At 45.8% G+C, this 21,350-nt stretch overlaps 1 protein-coding gene across 1 annotated transcript in view; it reads left to right on the top strand.

Annotated features, from left to right (window-relative positions):
• Nucleotides 1–21,350, top strand: part of ADAMTSL3 (ADAMTS like 3) — a 351,345-nt gene that overhangs the window by 225,810 nt on the left and 104,185 nt on the right. The window contains exon 15 of the mRNA XM_032593550.1: nt 13,014–13,300. Within this exon, the coding sequence (XP_032449441.1) occupies nt 13,014–13,300 (287 nt within the window). The remainder of the gene's footprint in view (nt 1–13,013; nt 13,301–21,350) is intronic.

Raw genomic sequence — 21,350 nt, 5'->3', positions numbered from 1 at the left:
GCCGAGGGTACGGACCTAAAGAGAGCAAGGAAGCAAAGGCACCCTGAGATTTTTCATCTAGGAGTCTAGAAGAGCAGCAGGACCAATGACAGACTCGAGTAATTGGACAGGACAGCTGAGTCCCTATCACATACGTGAAGTCTGTGGCGCTGACAGCCTGTTTACCAAGGGGGCAATCCCTAGAGTGTTCTAGGAAAAGGGATCTCAATATGGCTGGTCTCCAGCTCAGAGCAGGTCTTTCTTCCTCAGCACCTTCAGCAACAGACAGAGCTCCCTGCATTGAGAGACAGCTCATCCTTCTGTTGAACCTCAGGAGTTATAGGCAAGATTTTTTTGCCCCTGTTGAGCTAAATATACCTCCTTCAAATTTCAGATTTCTGAAACAGGAAAACAACCCACAAAAACCCACATCTATGCCCCATCCCACGTGATGGGTTTTCACAAATTTGAAGAAAGCTGGATCACAAGAGTGCAGCCTTTCCCGGGCTCATCACTCTTAGCGTTTTCCAGTGGTTTTCATGTGTTGTTTTTAGATCCCTTACCAACCTCATTGCTGTTTTCAGAACACGCTCATTTATCAATGTCCTTTCCAACTGGGGACCAGCCCAGTGAGCCCCTGAGGAATGTGGATTACTTCTCTATGAGAAGGCACCATGCCTCTAGCAATGCAGGCCAAGAGAACTGGCACATCCCACGTAGGACATGCGCAGAAAGAACTTTTCCACGTGGACTACTGTCGGGCCTGGAAGTGAACCCAGTGGTTTCTTCTGAATAACCCCAGAGTAACTAACTGAAGAGAGAGGGGTTCTGGGCTCATGACTGAAGCTTGGTGATCTAGAGGAAGGGGGGGGGGTCACAAGAAGTGGGTAATGCAGGAGAAGGAGTAATGAGAAGAGGAAGGAGGGGACACAAGGAAGGACCACAGTTGTAAAGACCAAGGCAGTATAGGGTTTAAGGAGAGTTGCAGATCTCATAGAAAGCCAAGGAGAAGCTATGTGGACTGAGGAAATACTATTTAGATGGACAAGAGTCTTTTCCAGTTAATGTTAGGGTAGGATCACTGAAAGGGTAGAGAAGTAAACATTGCAGAGATTTAAGAAACGAATTCCCAGTCAGAAGGAAGTGGGTATTTGACGACTGAAGAACGAGTAAAGATTGGTAGTCAAGTTGATGGAAAGAAGCGGTTATATGTATGTTTGATTTTTAATTGTTTTTATTTGAAGCTAGGATGACCTTAAATATATTAACAAGGTAATAAGGATCGTACACAGGTCAGTTAACATGTCTGCACCTCCCAACTGTACAAGAAGGATATTGGGCTCAGCGTTACTGGAACCTTCTCCCCACTCCAATCTCCTGTGATTCTGTAAGCGAAGGAAAGAGAGAGATTTGAGACACTCAAAAGGGAGTGTGGTTGTCATGCCGGGAAGGCTATAGAGTTGTCAGACTGGGGTGACACATCCTACCAGGTTCTTCTGTCCCCAGAACACAACGAGATCATGACGGCTACTCCTTCTGTGTGTCCTCTCTTGGCTAATGGGATTGCTGTCCAGCTCCCCAAACCGCAAGCTTGGAGTCATTCTTGCCTGTCTCTCGTTCTTCCCTTATATGTCGTTAACCACCGGCTGTGCCAGTCATATCCACCAAAATCTGTCTCCATTCCAGCTCCTTCCCTCCCTTCCCTCCCACCATCCTCTCCAGGTCCTGAACTCACCCTTCCAACAACCTCCTGATTCGCTTCCCCCTCAGTCCCTTCGAACCTACCCATTCCACAGCTCTTGGACTAGACCAGCCAAGGCACAAATCTGATTCTTTCCTTCCAATGTTGCGAATACCCCAGAGGTTCCCCATCACCCAGATATTTACACTCGTTCACAAGGCCAACCAGACTTAGCAGGGGCCATCCCCCTTCCTGGCTCCCGGCCTCATCCCTAACCACTTTCTTGCTTTGCCTTGAGTGGGACGTTCCAGCCACATGGAGCTGCTGGTCGTGCCTGGCCTTCGTGAAGCTGCCACTCACGTCCACGCTCCCCTTGTACTAATTTTCTTATTCGAGTGTAGGTGACGCGCTTTCATCAGAACCACTTGTGGTGCTATGTAATTGCAGATTTCTGGGCCCCGAGTGGCAGACGCTGGGGGTGGGGCTTAGTCACTAGAACGTTTTCGGCTCTGCCAGATACCTTTTGGTGTGTGTGTGGTAAAACATGCATGACAAAATAGGTGAAAGGGATGAAGAGGTGCAAACTTCCAGCTATAAAATAAACAAGCCACGGGGATGAATAGGGAACAGAGTCCATCGTCGTTCGTAACTTTGCGTGGTGACCGACGGTGCTGATGCCCATCGTGGGCATCGTTCCGTAACATGTAAAAATATCAGCCCGCTCTGATGCACTCCGGAAGCAGCTAGAATGTCATATGTCAGCCGCACTTCAATCTTAAAAATTACCTCTTTAACCGTTTCTAAGGGTACGGTTTAGCGGCCTTAAACTACACTGATGCCGTTGTGTGACCAGCCCCACCACCCACCTCCGGAACCGCTTCATCTCCCCCAACATACACTCTGTACCCGTTAAGTGCTAACTCCCCATATCCCCCTACTGGCCCCCCCCCCAGCCCCCAGCACCTCGATTCGACTTTCCGTCTCTATGAATCTGCCACCAGCGTTTTTAGCAAGCACCCCAAGTGACTGGGGAGGGAGCATCCGAGTTTGGGAACCACTAGATCAGAGAGTCCGAAGGGTCCCTTTCAAGGTCTGAAAATCCCATCCATTTTCTCCTTTTCTAAATTTTTTATTTTTATTTATTTATGTTTAATGTTTATGATTTATTGATTTATTTATTTATTTTTGAGAGAGAGAGAGAGAGAGAGAGAGAGAGAGAGAGAGAGCAAACAGGGGAGGGGCAGAGAGAGAGGGAGGCACAGAATCTGAAGCAGGCTCCAGGCTCCGAGCTGTCAGCACAGAGCCCGACGCGGGGCTCGAACCCACAAGCTGTGAGATCATGACCTGAGCAGAAATCAAGAGTCGGACACGCAGCCACCTGAGTCACCCAGGAACCCCCCCCCCCCCCCCCCCCCCCCCCCCCCCCCCCCCGGTCTACCGCCGTTCATTTTATTGGAAGCTCCAGGAGGTCCGGGCCTCGTATTCATTCCAAGCCTGCTTATCCATCAGTCCGCCTGCCTTTGCTGGTGGTGCCCTCCTCCCCTGACTCCCTGAGCAGAGCTCATGTGCCCTTTCCTGCAGAAAGACCCCACTCGTGTCTCTCCAGCATGGAAGAATGAGCCTGCACGCACCTGTTCCCGGCCTCCTCCCCACTTCCTCTCTCTCTCTCTGTCTCTCCCTCCCTCCCTCCCTCCCTCTGTGGTCGCTATGCAATTTTCCTTTATAATTCACGCTGCTGGCAGGTTCTGGCGTGTTCCTGGCTGTCTGGTGCGAAGTTTATAGTTTCCTCCCTCCCACCACTTCTGACTCCGTCCATTCCCTCCGTTTCCAAACAGGACTGCAGCATACCTCAGCTTCCAGTTCATCCCTTTATAACCACTGTCCTTTGTGGTTTGGGGACGCTCCCTTGTTGACAACGGAGGGGAAGGCGAACGCAGCTGTATTTCAGATCCCTCGAGCAAAGCCTGCCAAACCCTCCTGGAGAAGATAAATATTTCTGCCTCTGTGGTTTCCCGTGGCCTGGGCTCTGAATTTACACAGGGAGTGGATGTTCTAAAGCTTTATTTATTTTTTTTAATTAGGAAAATAAAAATTACAGCTTATAAAGCTAAGCCAGGGGAACTACAGTTTTGACCTTCTTAGCTTTCCGCTGGAGAACGTGTTGACAGTCGATACGGTTATCCTTGTTCTCAAAGGCCTTCCCGGGAGGCCTGCGACTTTCTTTGGGGTTCGCGATGCTTCCGCAGCTGGGTCGCCCCATTCTCCCATTTTTCATAGACGGAAACCAAGGAAACAGGGCGGGTTTGGAGCGCTTTGGGTGTTTTCCTCACTGCTGTGTTCGCTTCTCCATTTGTGGAAGCTGTATCTGCTACCATCAAAGTATGTCTTCTTTGAGACATCTGGTTTTCCCGCAAGAGCAGTAACGGCTAATACTGAGGACGTCGTTTGTGCCAGGTGCCTATGTGGCGGGTTAGCTCACTTAATTCCAACAGTGTCCCCACGAAGAGGTGTAATTATTACCCTCACTTTAGCGGGGAAGCAAGCAAGGCACAGAAGAGGTTAGGGAATTGCCCAGCCCTTCAGGGCTGTTAAGTGGTAGACGGTGATTCTCTGGCACGTGATTTTAGGAAGCGCTTTAGTTTTGCCTTACGTGACCTGACTCCAAGCTGCGCGCATCCGTAGGTTGGTCCGAGGACCTGCCTTCAGGACCTACGCGAACTTGAGATGGTCTTGAGATGCACACGGGCATCAGAAGAGCCGCACGTCAAGTACGTGGGATTGTGTGCAGGCCGGCTGGCCACGCCTGGATGCTGACGTCCGGAGTGTGGGGAGGGGCCGGTGGGGGAGAGAGGCTGGTAGTGGCAGCAAGGATACAGCGGGGAGCTTAAGCAGGTCTTGGAAAACTTCTCGGTTCACTAAGGAACTGGGACTTCGTTTGGAGAAAGTGGGAGGTTTTCACAAGTGAGGCCATCATGATTACACTCTATTTTATTTATTTATTTTTAAATTTTATTTAAATCCAGATTCGTTAACATATAGTGTAATAATGGTTTCAGGAATAGGATTTAGTGATTCATCGCTTACATACAACACCCAGTGCGCGTCCCAACAAGTGCCCTCCTCGATGCCCATCATCTGTCTAGCCCATCCCCCCCACCCAACACCCCCCGAGCAACCTTCAGTTTGTTTTCTGGATTTAAGAGTCACTTATGGTTTGCCTCCCTCTCTGTTTTTATCTTAGTTTTCCTTTCCTTCTATGTTCATCGGTGGTGTTTCTTAAATTCCACGCATGAGTGAAATCATATGGTATCTGTCTTTCTCTGACTGACTTATTTCGCTTAGCATAATACACTCTAGTTCCATCCATGTTGTTGCTAATGGCAAGATTGCATTCTTTTTTTAATGTTTATTTCATGTTTATTTTCATTTATTTCATTTTATGTTCATTTATTTCAGTTTATGTTCATTTATTTGTTTACTTATTTTGAGAGAGAGTCAGAGAGTGTGAGTGGAAGAGGGACAGAGAGACACAGAATCCGAAGCAGGCTCCAGGCTCTGAGCTGTCAGCACAGAGCCTGATGTGGGGCTTGAACCCATGAACCATGAGATCATGACCTGAGCTGAAGTTGGACGCTTAACCGACTGAGCCACCCAGGTGCCCCACAAGATTTCACTCTTTTTGATGGCTGAGTAATATTCCATTTGTGTATGTATGTGTGTATATATGTGTGTGTGTGTGCGCACACACCGTATCTTCCTTATCCGTTCACCATCATGATTACATTTTAGAAAGATCTTTCTGGCTGTCTGCAACTTGTTTCTAATCATTCACTATGATAAAAAAGGAACTGTGGAAAATGTCAAATTACACATCTCTGTGTAGACTGGACACATTTGTTGGGGTGGAATTTCTGGGCCAGGAGGCACATCGAAAGCATTGAATTTCTTTGGTCAAATTTCATTTCCGAAATTCAGTACTGATTTGCCATCCAAAGCAGTCCTGAAGCCCACCCTCTTTCCCACACCTCCATCAAAATGAGGAAGTTACCTTTTTTCAAAAAAAAAATGCTATTTTCTGGTACAGTTGACTCTTGAACAACATGGGTTTGAACTATGTGGGTCGACTTACATGTGGATTTTTGCAGTGTGGCACTGTAAATGTATTTTTTTCCTGATGATTTTCTTTCCTTTTCTTTTTTTTTTAGAGAGAGAGAACACACGTGCGTACACACACGTGCATGAGCAGGGAAGGGACAGAGGGAGATGGAGAGAGAATCCCAAAGCAGCACATAGCCCAATGTGGGGCTTGATCCCAGACCATGAAATCACGACCTGAGCTGAAATTAAGAACCGGATGCTTAACTGACTAAGGCACTCAGGCACCCCCCCTTATGATTTTTTTAATAGCATTTCTTTCCTCTAGCTTACTTTATTATGAGAAGACAGTATATAATACATAGGACATATAAAATATGTGTAATTGACTGTTTATGTTATAGGGTAAGGGTCCATTGGTTAAGTGTTTGGGGAGTGAGAAGTTATATGTCGATTTTTGACTGTAGGCAGGGGGATGAGGAGAGGGTCAGTGTCCCTAACCCCCAAGTTGTTCAAGGGTCAGCTGTATTTTCTTTTTAATTTTTTTTAATGTTTATTTATTCTTGAGATAGAGACAGAGCATGAGTGGGGGAGGGGCAGAGAGAGAGGGAGACACAGAATCCGAAGCAGGCTCCAGGCTCTGAGCCGTCAGCACAGAGCCTGACGCGGGGCTCGAACCAACGGACTGCGAGATCATGACCTGAGCGGAAGTCGGATGCTCAACCGACTGAGCCCCCCAGGCGCCCCAAGGGTCAGCTGTATTTTTAACGTTTTCGTGGTTTACCTTTAACTTTGACCCATGGAGAATTTACTCTGACGTGTGGTATGTGGTGTTGGTCTAACTTAATTCTCCCTCGAATAATTAACAAGCTGCCTGGCACCATCTAGTGAATAATCTAGTGTGCACGTTGAGGTCACAATACCTTCATTGTGTAAATGGACCACTCCATTGTCAGTGCCAGAGTACGGGAATTACTGCAACTTTTTAGAACTTTTTTCTATCAGGCTCTGCGAGGGCTGTCTCATTGTTATTCCTTTTAAACGGCTCATGACAGTCCTCAACTAACCTCCCATAAAACCTTAGAGTTGTCTTGTCTGTTTCCAGCCTCCTTCCCCCTAAATTGGATCGGAACTGTGTTCATTTGCTAAATCAATTAACGGGGGACGCACATCTTTAGTGTTGAGTCTTCCCATTCAGAGGCATGTGCTGTTCTGTCCAGTGAATCAGATCTCTGGGGTCAGAACCCCTTCAGTATTTTGTGGTTTTAATCATACCAGCCGTGTGCTTTTTTTATAGAGTTTTTATTCACAAGCTCCTGTGTTAAGCCTCAGTCTTTTTCATCTGTAAAATCAGGAAAATAACAGTACTTGTTCATAAGGTTGTTGTGAAAATTACATTAAATGATAAATGGAATATTCTTTGCACGGTGCCTGGCAATGAACGCCAGCAGCAAATGTTGGTTGAATTTTGAGAAACCTGGTAGTTTTAGGATTGATGGATAGGGACTTTGTTTTTTATTATTATTTGAGAGAGAGAGAGAGAGAGAGAGAGCGCGCGCACACACAAGTGGGGGGGGCAGAAGAGGGAAAGAGAGAACTTTAAGCATGCTTCACGCTCGATGTGGAGCCCAACTCAGGGCTTCATCTCAAAACCCTGGGATTATGACGTGAGCTGAAATTAGGAGTCAGGTGCTTAATTGACTGAGCCCCCCAGATGCCCCATACATAGGCACTGTTTCATTGAACTTGTATTTTTTTTCTAAAAATTTTCAATGAACTATACTGTTTTCCATAGTTATGTCATCATTAAAGAACCACTTCATCTTCTTTCCTAAAATTTGTGCCTTTTACCTTTCCTTATCTCGTTTTGTTATTCCTTATACTTTTTACATTTCTGAAGAGATTGCATTTGTATCCCGTATAGATTTTGAAATTAGAGTCTTTGTATTTTAATAGGAGAGTTTAATTCAGTTAAATTTATTATGATTGCTGATAGTTCTGGCCTCCATTTTTTTCTTTTTTTCTCTTAAGGTTTATTTATTTTTGAGAGAGAGAGAGAGCACGTGCGAGAGAGAGAGCATGAGCAGGGGAGGGGCAGAGAGAGACACACAGAATCCGAAGCAGGCTCCAGGCTCTAAGCTGTCAGCACAGAGCCCAACGCAGGGCTCGAACCCACGAACCGTGAGATCATGACCTGAGCTGAAATCAGATGCTTAACTGACTGCGCCATCCAGGCACCCCATTCTGGCCTCCATTTTAAGTTATCTCCTTGTTTCTCATAATTTTCTAGATGATGCGTGTTTTCTGGATTCATTTTCTCCAGTAACTGGAGATCAGTCCTTTGTAATTTCATCTTTTTCTGTATTTTTTTTTTTATCACCAACATCCCTTTTCTATTGACTTCTCCATCTTTAAAATGAGTAAGTTGACATAGCCGGCTTTCTTACCAACCTATTTCAAAGCTCCTGGTTTCTAAAAAGAAGTTTTTAGCCAGGTGTTTTCCTTTTCTATGGCCGCAGGAGCAATTTACCACACACCTAGTGGCTTAATAAACATTTGCTATCTCAGTTCTGTAAGTCAGGAGCCCAGTAGATTGAAGTGGTTCCTCTGCGCTGGGTCCCACGAAGCCAAAATCGAGGTGTCTCTCAGCCTGAGCACCTGTCTGGGGCCCTGGGGGAGAATGTGCTTCCAGTCCTATTCAGGTAGTTGGCAGAATTCAGTTCCATGCAGTTGTAGATTCGAAACTCCCATTTCCTTGCTGGCTGTCGGCCGGTTGTTCTCAACTTCAAGGGGTCGCCTGCACTCCGTGGCTCCTGGCCCCTTCCGTCTCCCGGCCAGCAGCAGCTGGGGTACCTCTCGTGCTCTGAATCTCTCGCGCTGTTTTCCTGCATCTCTCTGACTTCAGCCAAAGAAATTTCTGTTTTTAAGGACCCTTGATTAGATTATCCTGCTAGAATAATCTCCTTATCTTGAGACCCATCACCTTAACCATATCTGCAGAATTCCTTTTGCCATGCAATATAACATATTCATAAATTCTAGAGACTAGGGTGTGGGCATCTTTGGGGTGGCCATTATTCTGCCTAAAACACATAAGTTTTTTTTTTAATTTTTGTAATGTTTATTTATTTTTGAGACAGAGAGAGACAGAGCGAGACAGAGCATGAATGGGGGAGGGTCAGAGAGAGAGAGAGACAGAATCTGAAGCAGGCTCCAGGTTCTGAGCTGTCAGCACAGAGCCTGATGCGGGGCTTGAACTCACGAACCGCGAGATCATGACCTGAGCCAAAGTCGGATGCTCAACCGACCGAGCCACCCAGGTGCCCCTAAAACTCTAAGTTTTTATGTTCATCATTTTTTGTCACTTTTTCCTGGGAGATAGTGTGCCTTTCCAAGCTGTATTGTAGGCACTTTTTTTTTTTTAACATGTTTTATTTCTGAACACTTTGTCTGTTTGTCTTGTGTTAGAACCTCTACTTGAAGAATCCAGGCATCTTCAATATCGGATTATTTCAGTTTTCTCTCATTTTGTCTCTAAAAAATACCAGGGTGCCTGGGTGACTCAGTCAGTTGAAGGTCCAGCTTCAGCTCAGGTCATGATCTCACAGTTTGTGGGTTCGAGCCTCACGTCACGCTCTGTGCTGACAGCTCAGAGCCTGGAACTACTTTGGATTCTGGTCTCCCTCTCTCTCTGCCCCTCCCCTGCTTGCATTCTGTCTCTCTCTCTCTCTCTCTCTCTCTCTCTCTCTCTCAAAAAAAATTAAATAAATAAACTTAAAAATAAAAACTGCCATTTAAAAAAAAATCCATTTTGAAGAGGTAGAATTTACATACAGTAAGCGGTATCTATTTAAAGTGATGAGTTTTAACAGGTGTAAACAGCCACCCAGCCCCAGCCTCAGGCAGGATACCGAACACTCCCATCACCCCCAGAAGGTCTCCTTTGCAGACTGTTCCTCCCTCCCCCTGCTCCAAGTGCTTCAAAAGCTCCCCTCAGGGCCCCTGCGGGGGCTCAGTCAGTTAAGCCTCTGACTCTGCATTCCGGTTCAGGTCCTAATCTCACATTTGGTGAGTTCAAGCTCCTGTGTACTGACAGCACAGAGCTTGCTTGGAATTCTCTCTCTCTCTCTCTCTCTCTCTCTGTCTCTCCCCCCACCCCGTCCCCTCCCTGCTCATGTGCTGGCTCGCTCTCTGTCTCTCAAATAAAAAAAAAAAAATCTTTGTTTCAGTAAGCAATAATGAGGCACCTGGGTGGCTCAGTCAGTTGAGCATCCAACTCGTGAGTTCAGCTCAGGTCATGATCTCATGGTTCATCAGATCGAGCCCCATGTCGGGCTCTGCACTGACAGTGTGGAACCGGCTTGGGATTTTCTCTCTCCCTTCCTCTGCCCCTCCCCTGCTTGTGCATGTACTCTCTCGTGCTGTCTCTCTCGAGATAAATAAATAAACATTTAAAAAATAAATAAGTAAACAATACTAATAATACATAAAAAATTGAAAAAAATCCACAAAGACCATCATGCTACTTTATACATAAAGATTCCGTTGCCATAGCTTCCCTCCCCCCCTCCCTTTCAAACCACTCACGGCTAATTTGGACAGTTCTCACATCTGGTTTTTAAGAGGACCCCTAAAAGGGTCTCTGAAAGCCAACTTGAAAGGTCCAGGACACCTTAGGAAAACACTGGATGTGACCATCACTTGCCACGTTGGGAACTGAGGTGAGCCTTTCCTCCAGCCCCATCTTCTAATGGGGCTCTGAATCACAACAGACACAGGGGTTCCCTGTGAATGAAAAGAATCTACATCTCAATTTTCAGTTTTTATCACTAAGGAGAGAGGAGGGGAAAAGAAGGTGACCATAAACATACAGTGTGCACAGGGGTGCCTGGGTGGCTCAGTTGGTTAAGCGTCCGACTTCAGCTCAGGTCATGATCTCACAGTCTGTGAGTTCAAGACCCCGCGTTGGCTCTGTGCTGACAGCTGGGAGCCTGGAGCCTGCTTCAGATTCTGTGTCTCCCTCTCTCTCTGCCCCTCCCCCGCTCGTGCTCTGTCTCTCTGTATCTCAAAAATGAATAAACGTTAAAAAATTAAAAAAAAAAGTACAGTATGCACATGGTTAGAAAATGCAAGACTTTTAAAGCTATAAACAGAAAGTGGAAGCTCCCACTCCACACTCTGGCACACGCGATCGATCGCTTCCAGAAAAGAGACATTGTACATTGTACGTAAATCATATACAGGTATGTGTGCTGTAAATGTTTTAATTAAATAACATATACACTACATATACATATGCATGCCTTTCTGTGTGTATTTAGACAAAAGATCCCAGTATATGAGCCATCCCACACTTACTTCATTTAACTCTCTCCAAGAGGAGACTATTCCTTCTGAATTAATAACAGACACACCTCCTTCTTTTAATTGACCTCATATTATTGTGTTGTATGTATATTACATTGTATCGGTGCCTCGTCTTAAATTTAATCAGGCTTTTTCTTTCCAGTTCTACCGGGGAAAACAGCAAGGAGAGAAAAGAGCATGTTCAAATATTATGCCAATACTCCTCTCTGCTGGGAGGTTGGGCGAGCCCTCTCCTGGCCTAGGGTAGGGGAGGGAGTTCTCCACCAAAAGTTTTCAATGCAGTAAATAGAATTTGGAGGGTTTACTGTTTGCAGGGCTCTTTACGGGGCTTATGTATCCCAATGGTGTTTCCTCCTGCTGATTGGATTGTGGACAAGGTGATGAAGTCTTGTCCAGGGAGAGAAGGTTGGAGGACTCTGAGAGACCCTTACTACCCATTCTGAGATTTTGAACATGAACCCTTGGAACTATATCTTAGCCGTTTTCTAAAGTGACTTAGTACGTTATCCTATGAACAGAGATCTACGTTCACTTAAACTCAGGAAATGATGCACGCCACATTCCCCTCTTAGGCATTTATAGTATGCATTCATGTATCGTGGTCTTTGGAAAAGTTTTGCAGTAATTAAACCTGTGGAGCACTCTTGCACCTGTGGTTTCCCCAACTTACATTCGCTGGGCTCTTCCTTGCCTGTCACTTGTGAATATCTCACAATGCAAGTGTTGCTTCGGGATGACTTAACTAAGTATGTCCCTGCTGAGTCTCTGCTTTTCAATTCAGTGCAGGAATCAGTAAACGTCTTCTGCAAAGGCCCAGATAGTGAAGATTTTAGGCTTTGTGGGCCAAATAGTCTCTGTGGCAAATCCTCAGCTCTGCCATGTAGCATAAAAGCAGTCATGAACAAGAAGTGAGCAAGTGACCATGGCCATATTCCAATAAAACTATAATTATGGATACTTTAATTCAATGTTGTGTCATTCAGAAAATATTACCCTTCTTTTCCACCCCCAACCATTTAAAACTATAAAAGTCATTCTGTAGTCTGTAGAGAAACAGGTGGGCTGGACTTGACCTGTAGGCTATAGGTTGACAACCTCTGATTTAGTGGATAATAATTCAGAATCAGAAATAAATACTTTATTCAGCCATATTGTATCTAAGATATTTTCAAGAAGATGAAATTCAGTGTAGTGTAGTTGAGGACAGAATATGAAAGCTCCATCTACCCTGCAGAAAACATTTATTATCTTAAATATTGAGAGTTTAATAAAGTCCTACCTGTTAAAGTATCGATAAGCCTGATAAAGAGTCATTGAATAAATATTGATGAAAATTCTCCATATTATAAAAGAACTCAGATTAGAAATTATCACTACATAATGGTTTATTTATGACCAAATTTTTGAAGAGCCTAATTTTAATGATGTTATACAAAGGTGATAGCACAGCATTTGAGTTTTAAAATGGATGCAAACTTTTGGGGCACCTGGGTGGTTCAGTCAGTTAAGTGTCTGACTCTTGATTTCGGCTCAGGTCATGATCTCATGATTTGTGAGTTTGAGCCCTGTGTCAGGCTCTGCACTGTCAGACTTGGGTGTCTCTCTCTCTCTCTCTCTCTCTCTGCCCCACCCCTGCTCTCTAAATAAATAAATAAATAAGCAAACAAATAAATAAAATGGGTGCAAACGTTCACTAGATCTCCAGTGAAAAATCCTTTCTGTTGCTAATAAGATTGGACAATTTGTTCATGACCTAGTTGAGCACCAGGAAAAATAAACGGCATTTCGAATGTCCCGAATTCCCTCTGAGCGAAGTTATCTCTTCCCTTCAGGGAAGGCCTGTCGTTCCTGCGGGGCCGGTGTATAACGGGGACTCCTGGGTCTTCTGTAGGTTCATCCCGGAGCCCTGGTCGGCCTGCAGCACCACGTGCGGGCCGGGCGTCCAGGTCCGGGAGGTGAAGTGCCGTGTGCTCCTGACGTTCACGCAGACGGAGACCGAGCTGCCTGAGGAAGAGTGCGAGGGCCCCCAGCTGCCCACCGAGCGGCCCTGCCTCCTCAACCCCTGCGACGAGAGCCCTGCCTCCCGCCAGCCCGACGCCTCTCCCCAGGAGGACAGCACGATGACCTACCACTGGGAGTACGCTGGCTTCACCCCTTGCACGGCCACATGCTTGGGAGGTATGGGATTCTCTCTGGGGGGTGGGGGGGTGGGGGGGGGACAGCGGCGTCTTGTGTTGCTAATAGTTTGAGAAACCACTGACTTGGCTAAGCCAAACGTGCAACTTAGAAAAACCTAAAGGAGGTAAAGTCATTCGAATAACTGAAAACTCTGCCTTCTCTGTCTTTATTTTCCATTGTGATTATTCCAGGAAGATAAAGGATAGTGTGGCAGTATATCCTGACCACCCCCCCCAAAAAAAATGTTATGCTCCTTTGGCCTCAGCAAATGTATAAATGAGGTGGGGAAAGAGGCCACTGATTAATATGGAATAAGGAGGAGAAAGCAGAACTGGTAAGTCGAGGCAGTCTCGCCCGTGAGTCGGTGTTACAAACTGAGGTGGCCTGGGATTGCCATTTCTGATGGGACTCTGTCAGGAGTCACCCTCATACCTGCACATTGGGCTGGAGGCCAGGGAAGAGCACACTGGTCACTCTGGTTTACGTGTGTGCACGTATGTGTGTGTAATGTGCACGGCCAGTGGGCCTGTTAGGATTAGGAAGTGCTAATATGGCCAGGTGGCCTCAACAGGGTGCAAGTTGGCACCAAGATTATTAAGCCCTCCAGGATCCAAAAGAGAGTTGATGAGCAGAGAGCAGGGGCTCAGATAGTCATTCTCCAGGGCTCTCTTTTTTGGAAGGAAAAGGTAGAAATAGTTGGAAAGCTAGCTCTTCTGCCGGCGTGAAGGAGACTCATCTGATCAGGACTCCAGGACCCCTGACACCCTGACCCTGGATTCCAGCACTTGTGGCAAACCCTGGTGGCTAAATGTGCTCTGACTTCAGGGGCGCCTGGGGGACTCGGTCAGTTAAGCGTCCGACTCTTGATTTCAGCTCAGGTGATGATTTCACCGTTTGTGAGTTCCAGCCCCACGTCGGGTTCTGCACTGACAGTGCAGAGCCTGCTTGCGTTTCTCTCTCTCTCTCTCTCTCTCTCTCTCTCTCTGTCTCTCTCTCTGCCCCTCCTGCATGAGTTCTTTCTTCTCTTTCTCTCTTTCCCTCTTCAAGATAAATAGATGAACTTTAAAAAAAGTGCTCTGACTTCAGTCCCAGCCAATGGTGAGAAGAATACAGGAGCTACTGCCTTAGAAGGTGGTTAGTTCAAGTGCATGCTCCAGCCCTCCTGGTGCTGCTGAGCCCATTACTTGGAGCTCCCTATCAGGTATTAGAGCTCGTGATCCTGTCACTGTACCTGAGCCCCTCCCTCTTTGTCCTCCGGGCCCTTAAGTGAATTCCCAGTCCTTCCCATCCAGTCTCCATGACTTGGTGGTATTTGTCTTTGTCCTGTCCTAATTCAACCTCTAAACCCACCTATCCTGACACAGACACCTGTTCTCTGACATTGCCAGCCTGCAGTAGACCCAGAGGAAGTGGCATATGTTTTAGCCCCAGCCTTCAGCTAAGTTACTACCTTTCATATGGAGTTATGCACGTAGGATTTAGAACAGAACAGTTGGCTGCTCCCAGATTCTCTCTGCTCTCTCACTTGCTTCTCCCTGGTTTTTAGAAGCCCACCCAACTGACTAGGAGTTCAGATTTTCTTACTCACCTGGACCTCAACTGGCTGCTGTGTCTCTTGCCTCCAGGGCACATAGTCTCAGCCCCAAGTCCACTGCACACCTATGCTGCTGCTCAGAACTTAACTCCTGCTCTGAGTTCAGCACCCTGGACACCACCCTTGTTATAGCTTGGAAAGCTTCACATGAACATGCCCTTGGAGAGAATAGGAACTAGTACTTTCCTGACGAGTCTTGAGAACCCCTCCAGAGGTAGTTGCCGAGATGCAAAAATGGTCCCCCATTCAACTGCCGTTATAGATGGCTGGAACTTCCTATGACATTCCTGGAAAGTATCAGCTATCTCTACCACTTCTGAACCAGCACGTTCCTGCAGTATCACCAGGAGCTGTGTCTTTTATTATGAGAGCAGAAACAAATCCTGCTGTTGCTTGCACAGCCTCAAATCTCTTAATCTCAAAACTCTTGAACGTTGCCTTTGGTAGAATTACTATTTCATCTAGTACTCTGCTATCCTTGAGTTTAGTTTTTTTCCCTGACTGGGAAGGCCCCTCGATTTGGGGAAGCATGGCATGTTGGGTCCTCGGAACTAAGAGAGCAGTTGGAGTTGCCCAAGGAAAGATGACCAGGCGAATTCTGATTCAGTTGGCGGAGTCTGTTGGACCTCATCTTTGATAGATAGATTGATTGATTGATTGATTTTGAGGGGGGCGGGGAAGGGAGAGACAGAGAGAGAGAGAATCTCAAGCAGGCTCCATGTTATCAGCACAGAGCCCGACGCAAGGCTCAATCTCACGAGCCGTGAGATCATGACCTGAGCCGAAATCAAGAGTCAAACGCTTAATTGACTGAGCCATCCAGGCGGCACTAGACCTCATCTTTGAAGCTTGGTACCAAGGTGTTAGAATCTGCTATTGTGCTGTCTACTGAGGTAGCTCTAGGAGGCACCTCCAGGATGGCTGAGCCTATGGGAATGCCTTTCTTTTTTTATTTGCTAATAGTTTTATTGAGATGTTAATTCACATCCCATACAATTTATGAATTTGAAGTCTTTATTCAATTTGGTGGGTTTTAGTATATTCACAAGGTTGTGCAAACATCTTCATAATCAGCATCACAGCACTTTACCCCCACAGAACCCTGTACCCTTAAGCAGGTCACTCCCCATTTTTCCTCAAACCCCCATTTTCCCTGCCAGTGGCAGCCCCTGGAAACCATTGATCTACTTTCTGTCTGTTCTGAACATTTCGTATAAGATGAATCACATAATATGGGGTCCTTCGTGACTTTTACTTAGTATAATGTTTCCAGTTGAGGTCCATCCATGTTGTAGCATGAATCAGAACCTCAGTCCTTTTTATGACTAATACTCTTCCATTGTAGGGATAAACCACATTTTGCTTATCCATTCATCAGTTAGAAATTTGGATTCTTTGCATGTCTTGGGTGTTATGAATAATCCTACTATGGTCATTCAGGTACATGTTTTTATATGGACATATTTTTTCATGTTTCTTGGGTATGTACCTTGGAGTAGTAGAATGACCTTTGAATCCTCTTAAAACATACAAATTTGGGACGCCTGGGTGGCTCAGTCAGTTGGGCATCCTACTCTTGGTTCTGGCTCAGGTTGTGATCTCATGGTCGTGGGATCGAGCCCCATGTCAGTCTCTATGCCAAGTGTGGAGCCCGCTTGGGATTTTCTCACCCCCCACTTCTTTCTCTGCTCCTCCCCTGTTCATATGCATGCATGCATGCTCTCTCTCTCTCAAAATAAATAAATAAATAAACAAGCTTAAAAAAATACAAGTTTTGCAAAACCTGGCTAATTGAGTTTATCCTTATTGGCCCTGTGGACCTTTGGGCTGACTGTGAGAAGACAGAGCACCTTGAACATGTCAGAAGTGCAGCTCACTGTGCACATAGTTGATGTGGAGTGCCCGTTTATTGTCTGGCATCCTCTTGTGAACTTGGAACACATTTTACAAGTTTTAACAGAGATCAACTTGGAAATCTTTCAATACTCAGTTAAATAGCAATTTTGCCTTGTGAGAGTGTATTATATTGTGTAATCCTAGAATAATACCATTTAAGTGAACCTTGGATACCCACTAACCCAAATTTTACAGTTAGGGAAACCAAGGCTCAGAGGCCATCATGCAGTCCCAAACAGAAAACAGTTCTCATCTTTTAGAGAGAGCTGGCCATATAATGGGTGCATATAATAAGCCTTTTAATTTGGCAAAAAATAATATTTTTAACTTTTGGGGTTTAAGCTTAAATTTTGCTTTTAAATAAGTAAATTCTGTGAAACGTAAAGGGTAATGCTTTAAACCAGGATCCTCAATAAAGACAGGGAAGCTCATGCCTGCTCTGTGCTAGACTTCATGGCTCTGGGTTCTGGGCTCAAAATCGGGATATAAAATGAGTAGCACACAGTCCTTCCTTGACTTGATGGTGCACAGCTTTTGGTTATCTTGCCTTTATCGTCTTGACCGTACTAGCTACACACAGTGACACTTGCCTCTCGGTGATCCATTTTAATGTGGTTTTGGAGGCTCAGCCTCTACAAATCCACTTCTGTGTGGTTAAGAATGTCGGTTTTAACCCTCCCCCTGCACGCGAGGAGAGTGGGTCTGCCATAACTAAAGACCACAGGAAGATAGCATTTCCACAGGCACACAGCCGTTTCTCCAGCTTCCTATTTCTGGTAGAAAAAATAATAGATGCAAATGACAGATTCCTGCAAAGATCGTATCCTGATCCTCTGTGTACTTGTATTTTCCAACTAATCTTCATATCATACGAGAAATAAAAATACATCTGTTTGTTGTAATTGCTGGTACTTAGGAATCTTTCCTAAGTCAGCTTTCATTTTGGAGTGGCAACAGAGTTCTTTTTTAGTTCCTGGAAACATGAAGAATTCAGACATTGGATTTCCAGCTTCCACAGCGTATATACGTATGCGTGCAGCATAGTATGTGTGCATGTGCGTGCGTATATACGTAGACCTCCCGGAAGATGTGCCTGCCTTTGTAACACCCCCTGGTAAGGTTTTGTAATTTCGTACGTCATCAACATTCCTCACCAGAATTTTTCTTTGTATCGTATGTTATTTGTTGCATTTAGGCCCTTTCATTTTTACTTTTGTATTTTTAAAACAATTGTTTAATGTTTATTTTTGAGAGAGAGAGACAGACAGATACAGAGACAGAGTGTGAGCAGGGGAGGGGCCGAGAAAGAGGGAGACACGGAATCCGAAGCAGGCTCCGGGCTCTGGGCTGTCAGCACAGAGCCCAATGCGGGGCTCGAACCCACGAACTGTGGGATCATGACCTGAGCCGAAGTCGGATGCTTAACCCACTGAGCCACCCAGGCGCCCTTATCTTTGTACTTTCTAACAGCACAGGCTAGGAGCAGATTCATTGACTTTGAAGCCTGACCCCACTTTGAACCCTAGCCCTGCCACTCTCTTTGGGCTGTTATAGAAGTTTGTAGAGGCTCATTTTTGTACAATGAGAAGAGCCATACCTCCTTCATGAGGATTAATGAGGGGATTGTGTCCTCATGTAACAGGATGATGTTGGAGAACTTCTTAATCACAGTGCCTGGCACACGGTATAGAATAAGTGTTAGGGGGATGATTAATTTATAATATAATAACAGCAGGGTGTTCTTTTTATAATGCCGCCATTTTTTCTCTTTAAAAAATCTGATTAAATTGCTGAACCCCCTTTTATTTCTTTTTTTTTAAGTTTATTTATTTTGAAATAGAGAACACAAGCAGGGGAGGGGCAGAGAGAGAGAATCCCAAGCAGGCTCCACACTGTCAGCACAGAGCCTGACGTGGGGCTCAAACTCACAGACTGGGAGATCGTGACCTGAGCCAAAACCAAGAGTCAGATGCTTAACCAGCTGAGCCCCCCAGGTGTGCCAAATTGCTGAGCTCCTTAATGCATCTACCGGTTTTAAGTTCATTCTTACCAATTCTCTTAAGTAAAATAACCATCTCTAATTCATGATGATTTTATTTTTCCCTTTCAAATAGTTATTTATCTTATTTGAGCTTTTTAAATCTTATTTCATTGTCTAGAATTTCTAGAACAATAATAAATAATGTGGGCAGCGCCAGCCCTGCCACCTCGCCTTTGTCCTGACAGTTAGCAGGCACCTCCCCGTTGTTTCATTTAAAAACATTCTTGGGGCGCCCGGGTGGCTCAGTCGGTTGAATGTCCAACTTTGGCTCAGGTCACGATCTCACGGTTCGTGGGTTCGAGCCCCGCGTCGGGCTCTGTGCTGACAGCTCAGAGCCTGGAGCCTGCTTCGGATTCTGTCTCCTTCTCTCTCTGCCCCTCCCCACTTGTGCTCTGTCTCTCAAAAATAGATGAATGTAAAAAAAATTAAAACAAAATTTCTACAGATATCTATTGCACGTTTCTTTGTGGTAGGCAGCTGGCTGGGTGACAGTGACTCTAACTAGTTCCTGCTTTTGGAACTCAAGTCTAGTGGGGAAAATGCACTGATCACATAATCACCCACATGTGTAAATCACAGCTGGTTATAGCAAAATAAATGCATGGTGCTAGGAAAACATATAATAGGAGGAACTTGACCTAATTAGGGAAGTAAGGGAAACCCCTCCCTAAAAACAACTACACTTGAACTTAAATATGAAAGATGGGGAATTGCTGAAGCAAAAGAGGCCGTTGGAGGGGGTGGCCCGGAAAGAGTTCCCAGCAGAAAAAAGGCAGGTACAAAGTCCGTGGGTGGCAGGAGGGTTCATGGTCCATCCCCAGAGTGAAGAAGGCAGGTGCGGCTGGAGTAGTGAGAAAGACAGTGAGGTGATGCTAGAGAAGAAGGCAGGGGCCAGACAGTGAATGCCTTGTGGGCAAAGCTGATTTGGCTCTTTATCCCAAGATCAGCGGGAGACCATTCAAAGAATTAAAGCGGGGGATGCATGATCCAATTTTTCTGTATCTCAGAAAGGTGAGTCGAGCTGTATCGTAAAGAAACAGGTTTGGGAGGGATAAGAGCAGATGTGAGGGAGGCCGTCTACAAAGCTGTTGCCTTGTCCAGGCAGGGACTTGTTCTTGAGCAGTAATGACAGCAGAGGTGGAGGGCAGTGGATAACTCTGAGAAATATGTAGAAGGTGAAAGTCTGTTGATGGAGGCGTGAGTGCAGGGGAGGTGTCAAAGCTGAGTCCCAGGGCTCTCTTCCGAGATGACACGTGCTCGGTGGAGGTCCAGCTGGGCACGAGGACATCATGAGTTCCGTTTGTTGAAGCAACGACTTAACGTGCCTGCGGACTTGCGAACGGAGATGCTAAGTAGGCTTTGTGAGTGTGTGAATCTGAAGCAAAGCACAAAGATCCAGAATTGAAGTATACATTGGTGAGTCTTCCGTGTGCGGAGAGGATCGAAGCCAGGGTAGTGGCTCAATCTCCAGGAAGAGAATGGGTGGCCATCGGTGACTCGGAGTCAATTCAGTGGAGTGTTGGACACAGAAGTCGGATTTGCAAGAATGGAGGAAAGGGTGGCAGGTGACAAAATGGAGGTGAATGGATTTTTTTGTGGCAAAATTTATGATAAAGAATACAGAGAGAGGGAAAAGGCTAGAAGGCGTCATGGATTGACGGAGAGCTGGGTGCGTGTTATTTCTTCATGACTGAGTGGCTTGGGTACATTCACAAGGCAGCAACAAAGCTCTCGGATAAAAGCGAAGGGAGAGGTAATCAAATTTCCTGGGAAGGTGGAAGGGAGTGAAATCCAGCAAACTCCTAATTGAAATAGACAAGGAAAAGGCCAGGATGCTTGTGAGATGGTGGGTCTGTATGCCCGAGGGCAGGAAGTTCCTGGTTGTTTCGTGTTGTGTGTGTGTGTGTGTGTGTGTGTGTGTGTGTGTGTGAATGATTTGGTGAGTGAAGGGATAGATGGTTGAGGTTACGGTGTAATGTTCTTTCGTTTTCCTGCCGACTACAGTGCTAGTATTTGATTTAGGGTTTCTCATAGATATATGCAAACTGTAGATGAAATAAATAGAAATGCTATTGATGCACGGAAGTATTGTCCACATAGCATGGGGGAGTCCAAGCATGCATTCCCATGAAAGGGAATGTGGGACTGAAAGCTGAATTGGCCCACCATGGGCTCACACTGGAGTACTCCCTGTGGACATGTGTTCCCACCACGAAATGTTAGCGGTCCCTATTTCGTTCTCTTCAGGTCCCTTCAAGTCATGACAGGCCCCTAGCCGTACTTTCTCCTTGACATATTCGGTCACTTCCTCTCAGGCTCCAGTGACATCCAGTGATCCCCTTCCTGCAGCCCCATGGTTTCAACAGTCCTTAATCTTTACCGGCGGTCTCCTCAAGTCGTTGCTAAAAGGAACCCACCTATTTGCAGTGCGTAAAACTCGGCATTTTAACACCACGGATGATACTGTTCTCCACACTTCTCCCAGCCCAGAACGTACTCTGCTTCCTCTCCTTCTCGTT

The sequence above is a fragment of the Lynx canadensis genome, chromosome B3 (genome assembly GCF_007474595.2).
Source record: "Lynx canadensis isolate LIC74 chromosome B3, mLynCan4.pri.v2, whole genome shotgun sequence".
Taxonomy (NCBI): domain Eukaryota; kingdom Metazoa; phylum Chordata; class Mammalia; order Carnivora; family Felidae; genus Lynx; species Lynx canadensis.
This window is presented reverse-complemented; position numbering and strand designations above follow the sequence as displayed.